The sequence below is a fragment of the Oncorhynchus tshawytscha genome, linkage group LG32 (genome assembly GCF_018296145.1).
Source record: "Oncorhynchus tshawytscha isolate Ot180627B linkage group LG32, Otsh_v2.0, whole genome shotgun sequence".
Lineage (NCBI taxonomy): Eukaryota > Metazoa > Chordata > Actinopteri > Salmoniformes > Salmonidae > Oncorhynchus > Oncorhynchus tshawytscha.
Window position 1 is genome coordinate 6,595,487 of NC_056460.1, and position 5,953 is coordinate 6,601,439.

Sequence of the window (5,953 nt, forward strand, 5' to 3'; positions counted from 1 at the left end):
AGCATTGTGATTAAGTCTGGTAGGTAGGAGATTGGCATCTTGGTGCCTCTGATTTGCAGCAACAATGCTGTGCACCCAGACTACCGGTACAGTTACACACCTGTCTGATGATAACGCGACTCTCCTTACATGTGCCCCAGCCAGAGTGGGTAGCAAGCCTATCTCTCCATCAGACAGCTGCCAGCCTACTAATGAAGGGACCTGACGAGTCTGTCCGGATGGGTTGACTGCATAGACTGGGCTGCTGAACACGGTGCCTCGGAGCACTCCTCGGATGAAACTGAAACGCAGAGTGGTGTGTGTGTGCTGGGTTGAATGGTTTGCCAATCTTCATAAACTTAAAGATGCAGTCCCGGATCTTAAGCACTTACAAATTTAGAACATATACGAATTGCAACAAAAAATCATTAATTTTGGGGACCCATTTCAAAATGACTGTGTGACATTATACAAAATCCCTGGAGCATCACTTTAACAGTGAGATTCCCTCAAGGTATTGAGTGGTGTGTGTGTGTGTGTCTGTGCTGGATTGAAGGGTTCACCAGACATTACAGTAAGATTCCTTTATTGTCTCTAATGTCTATGGTTTGTCCCATCAAGACGGTGAGCAGAGCTTGCAGACAGACCAACACAGCTCCTCGAATAACCGAGTGTAAAGGATCTATGTAATAAAGTGATACATGGTGTGGATGTGATTGAAGTGGGGCCAAATCCAAACGAGCGGACTGTTCAGTCAGGGCCAGATCCTGAGGCTCCCACGGTGCAAACTGATATTCGACTATGGCTGAAGGATTCATAAGATCCCAAGTTACAGGACCCTGAAAGGGTTCAGGTCTCTACTCACACGCTCTACCAGACTGCATGTGTGGTGTAGTCAAAGGCAAAGCCACTTCAAAACCTTTCTAAAGCCTGTTTCTAACAGGCATAATTTGTTCTCATCTTAACCACATTCTGATTGTCCCCACATTTTTAGACAGGTGTAGACAATTAAAAGACTAATTGTGATCTAATTTTGATCAGAGCTTCCTGACCAACTCCGGAGGTAGTCGGGGACCCATTATACCTGGATATCAATCAAGTGTATACAGATCTGGATGATCAAACTATTGAAATCCTCATTATACAGGTCTCTAAATTAATTGGCAGGTAGCACCATTGACTTATTGCATCAATTATCTTAAAATTAATAAATTAACATAATTTTTAAAGAATATCTGTCAAAAAATGTGCATACAGGGAGGGACCAGGATATCTGGTCACAATATGGACAGAAAAGATACACATTTTACTGCCATGTGTAGACGTAACGGCTATGTGGGCATAATCAGAATGTGGATAGGATCAAGAGAAAGGATAGATGTTAGCACCAGGTATAAACAAGGCTTAAACAATGTGTGCATCCTAAATGGCACCCTACTCCCTATTTAGTTCCCTATAGGCCCTGGTCAAAAGTAGTGCACTACACAGGGAATAGGGTGCCGTTTGGGACGTAGACCATTTCTTTTGAAATCACTACTCATTACTGTGTGTGCTGGTCCTAAAGGAGCTCTTCGTACTGTGTTGACTGTTGCATCAAACTGGTTATTTTGTGCTTCGTGACAGTAGCTCTGTTGTATTCCACAAAAATAAATTATGGTCTGCTAAAGAGTGACCCTACATGACACAGAAACAAAAGGGCACTAGATGTCACTGCTGTACACAATATAGTATTGTCTGGAAAGGGTGGGTGGGAATCCTTTCGCAACTTTAATATCCGTGTGTCATCTTTTGAGGCAGTTTCATTATTGTGCAAATGACAAACATATAAACAATGAAAAAAAGAAGTAGTAAAAGACAGATAAACATAATATAGAAACATGAGTTTTTCTGACAGCACAAGACTCGTGTTTTTAATCAGAAAACCGCTCATGCTGTAATGCTATGGTAATTTACAAAACTGATATAATGAATATGAAAAAGTGACAGGACAAGCTTAACCTATTCTGCAAACACAACTGGTAACATACTCCCTGAAAATAGGTTATTGTTTATTTATTTTTTTAAGTTACTTTGTTAACAGTTAATAGATTAATGTAAATAAGAACATTTATATTAAAACGATTAAAATCTTATTCAGAAATGGATTGAGTGATGTAAATTATGAGTTGGAAAACAGACAAAGGCACGGCAGCTCTAGCCTCGTACAACCATCCTGGACTAGCGAGCTTACATTCTGTTTTGCTACGAGATCAGGATGGTAGTACGAGGCTACAACAACTCTATAGTAAGTCTACTTTCAAGAGCTCTGTATGGTCAGTCTAGCACAAGGCAACGTTTAGAGTAAGCAAACACTGTCCATCTATGATTCGGAATCTTCTTGTATATGTGCACTGTACCAGCCTCAGGTTGGAGCCCTTAGGATGTGGGCCGTCTGCATCCGTTGCCGTCTCCTCTCCATGGCCTGCTGTTTCTTCAGTTCAATCTCCACCACAGAACATTTCCCAGCTGCTTCACTCCCAGTGCCTTGTTGATTAGCTGTGCTCCCAGCTACACAAGTGCTTTTGACCCGAGTACTTTCGTATGACCCTTCTCCTGCTGCAGGGTTCTGTGGCCTATACGTGGAGTTAGTGCCAGCATTTCCAGCTGAGGCAATGTAACTCGGTCTTTCAGAACCAGAGACCACAGTAACAGGTACTTTGTTGGTATTGAGAGAGTGGGTGAAAGTGCTACCGTTCCAGGGGGCCGATTGTAAATAAACTGAATTGTTGGGATATTTGGATTGTGTGGTCTCAGTCGTTTGATTTACATTGTATCTGCTGCTATTCAAAGGCGCAGAGACAGGGACAAACTTCTGTCTTTCTGTCTGATTACTGGGCAGGAATTGGGAGCGTGTGATAACAGGGACCTCCATGCTCTGTACCTGGCTTTCCAGGTGATCACATGCTTGGCACAATAGATCATCGTCTTTGTCATCCCAGATGGAGTCAGAAGCAAAGAGAGAGTCCAAGTCGTCCTCTGGGATGACGCTGTGGCTAGCTGGGGCCTTGATGAAAACTGTTCCCTTCATATTGCTGTTCTCTGTGGGCTTGTGGTAAGAGCTATTCTCAACCTGAAGGGGCCACATTGAATAAGAGTTGGTGAAGTTTGATGGGCTTGAGCTGGTTGAGATCGATGTACTTTGAAAAAGAGGCACCTGCGGCCAAGTCTTTATTCCATTAGACAGGCGCTGTGTTTGCTGGCTAAGTTGGTAACTGGACTCCATTGACAGAGCTTTGTTGATTGGAAAGAGACCTGGTTGGTTTTGCCGTACGTTCCTATGTGGCGCTGGTTTGACAGTTTCGGGGACATTCCCTACTTTTGGTAATGCCTCTGAGAGGATACTTTTTGATTGTACATTATTAGGATTTGCTTCAAGCGTGAATGTTTTTCTGTTTTTCACAGTTTCATTCTGTCCTTTAGACACCGCTGGTTTTATGTCTCTACTTCCTTGAAGAGCATTTTTGGGAATGGCTGAGGGGTTGTTGTTTTCATGTTTTGTTTCATTCGACCCTTTTTGGGTCGAACAATGATTAGGAGCGGCAAAGGGGTCTGGGTTTTGGGTCATCTCAAATACCAGCGAGTCATCCAGCAAATCGTCATTTTCCCAGTCGTCGTCAAAGTTATTATTTGCTGAGCATCTTTTGACAGGATGCGATGAGGAGACGGTCGAAGTGTGGCCATGTATGGAATAAGGATATTTTCCAGGAATTACTTTGGAGGACATAGTGGGCACAGTCTTCACCTCCAAGGACTGAGGCAATGAATTCTGACTTAAGTTCAGACTTATGTGTTGAGTAGGTCCATCAAATAAAAAATCCAAATCATCTTCCATCTCATGGTCAGGAGGTATCTGGTCTTTGGAGTTTCTCATGCTGTTTGTTTTAAGGGCGGACTGTGTACTTTCAGGTGTGCCATTACTCAGTAAGGGAGGAGGCTGGTTCTCGTTGCCATCTAAATCCAATATGACCTCCGAGTCTGTCCTCCAAAGCGTCAAACTCTGCTTGTGCATATCATTGACTCGTTCTTCGTCTTGCCGAAACATGTTGAAATCAAACTGTTTCGCCAACTTTAAAAGGTCGTCCACTCCATTTGTCCTGTAGGGAAATATTTTTTTTTAAAGCTATTTGCAAGCGACAAGCTCTGTTCTAATAATTGTACAATGTAGGAGAGAGGGGGGAGTATGTTATCTTGTCTTGGGGATTACCTTGGGGATTTCTTCTTGGCCCTGGGCTGCTGCATCTCTGGGGTGCAGGGAATAGCACTGTCTCCAACCCACTGGAGCAAGGATGACTCTGGAACTACAGGTCTCCCATGCTTAAATAAGATCAATTATAATAATATTACTACAGTAAATATTTCAGAATAACATAGTATGTGAGTATTGAACAGCACTATACTAAGAAAGAGCCAAATGAAAAAGAGTGGATATATGATGAGAAAATCACATCACTGAGTTTAGTAATGAACTTTGTGCTAGTTTGAATACATTTATTTGATGGCACACTTGTGGCTAGCTAGCCAGAGTATTACCAACCTTGGGAGCTATTCTGTTGACAATATCGGAAATGTCCACAATTCCAACATTTGCAGAGTATTTCTTGCCTCTTTTGCTAACTAAGAAGGAACATGAAAAAAAGTTAAGACAGATAAGGTGAGGTAAACTTTAAAAATGTATTATCACTGCTTAGCCTGGCAACATGCAGAGTTATATTGACATGTAAATATAATTGCCTGTCCTAAGGGGTGAAGGGGAAGTTGCATCCCAAACGATATCCTGTTGAAGTTCTGATTCATTCATTGGCGACTCTCCTTTGTTGAATACATTGTTGTATCTTGATCTTGTCACACGAGTTGGCTTCTTGAAATCTGATGGTAGATGTGTGAATGATTATGTCATTTTAATTGGCTCACATGGTAACCGTTAGCTAACTAACTAAAACCAAACAAAAGAAGTAGCTAACGATATGCCATTAACTCCTAGCTAGTCAGCGGACTAAACTTCCTTCAACATGGAGTGGAGTTTAGTCCACTACTAGATAGTTGGCTTTAGGCACCATCTAACCAGAAAATAACGTTATATAACTAGCTAGCAACGTTTGTAGCGCAACACTGCACATTAGTTAGCTAGGCACGGTGCACAGCTAATAAGCTGTTTTCCTTGCTTACGTTACGGGCTACAGGAAGAGCTAGTTAGATCAGTGACTGATCAATTCAACACATCATTCATGGCTTGCAAGCTACCGACCTTGACAGGTTTTTGGAGAAACAATGAGAGATGGATTTGCCTGCGTTTGTTTGAGGCTTCTTCTCAGTCTGTTTGTTTTCGGTTTCCCTCCACCTTGCTTGCTCTCGTCTGAACCAGCTGTCATTCCCGACGCGGGCGTATCACATGTTCGCCATTCTGTCATATTGTTCGCAGGTATAGTAACTGGCATTTATAATGGAACTTGATATAAAGATGTGTAGGTACCAGAATGTCTTTAGCTACATCGTGTAATAGCGAAATGTAGACACGTTGTTTTGGAACAACATCAGAGATTCAAACATTCCGCCATGTTGTTCCCATGATTCAGTTCCACTTCCGTTTCAGAAAGTAGTTTTGTTCGAGGGCCTCCAATTTGCGTTGATGCTGCACATCACATACAAGCATACATAGAGCTCCAACGACAACATACGACTGAAATAGCTCCTGTTCCGAATTGGAATGTCAGCTTTGTTAGAAATTAATTTTGTCAAATTTGGTTAAGTAAAGGATACATTAAATTCGTATTTATTTATTATTATTATGTATCTATATATTCAACAGCATAGTCCATGTTTATTATGTGGTCTAGATCTTTTAAAATGGCACAGCTTTCTCTGAAACCACAGTGCTGGGTTATCATCATCCCACCTGCCCCCTTAACTAACTAGGCCTACTTGTTATTCTGATAGA

At 41.9% G+C, this 5,953-nt stretch overlaps 1 protein-coding gene across 2 annotated transcripts; it reads right to left on the reverse strand.

Annotated features, from left to right (window-relative positions):
* Window positions 1-1,138: 1,138 nt before the first annotated feature.
* Window positions 1,139-5,631, reverse strand: LOC112230381 (ewing's tumor-associated antigen 1 homolog). Of its 2 annotated transcripts, XM_024396657.2 has the most exons (5): window positions 5,264-5,630; window positions 4,750-4,884; window positions 4,553-4,632; window positions 4,223-4,332; window positions 1,139-4,112 (listed from the first exon to the last, which is right to left on the reverse strand). In XM_024396657.2, the coding sequence occupies exons 1-5, from the start codon at window positions 5,451-5,453 to the stop codon at window positions 2,381-2,383; spliced, it is 2,247 nt and encodes a 748-aa protein (XP_024252425.1). In that variant the 5' UTR covers window positions 5,454-5,630; the 3' UTR covers window positions 1,139-2,380. The 2 variants fall into 2 exon arrangements, with proteins under 2 accessions (XP_024252425.1, XP_042166823.1); XM_042310889.1 differs by having other exon boundaries at window positions 4,553-4,884; window positions 5,264-5,631.
* Between the last annotated feature and the right edge of the window lie 322 nt (window positions 5,632-5,953).

Coding starts and splice junctions, on each gene's coding strand:
- LOC112230381 (XM_024396657.2), bottom strand. CDS start 5,453: ATGCCAGTTACTATACCTGCGAACAATATGACAGAATGGCGAACATGT. Junction 4,885..5,263: donor TTCTCCAAAAACCTGTCAAG/GTCGGTAGCTTG, acceptor ATCTACCATCAG/ATTTCAAGAAGCCAACTCGT. Junction 4,333..4,552: donor TCAACAGAATAGCTCCCAAG/GTTGGTAATACT, acceptor ATCTTATTTAAG/CATGGGAGACCTGTAGTTCC.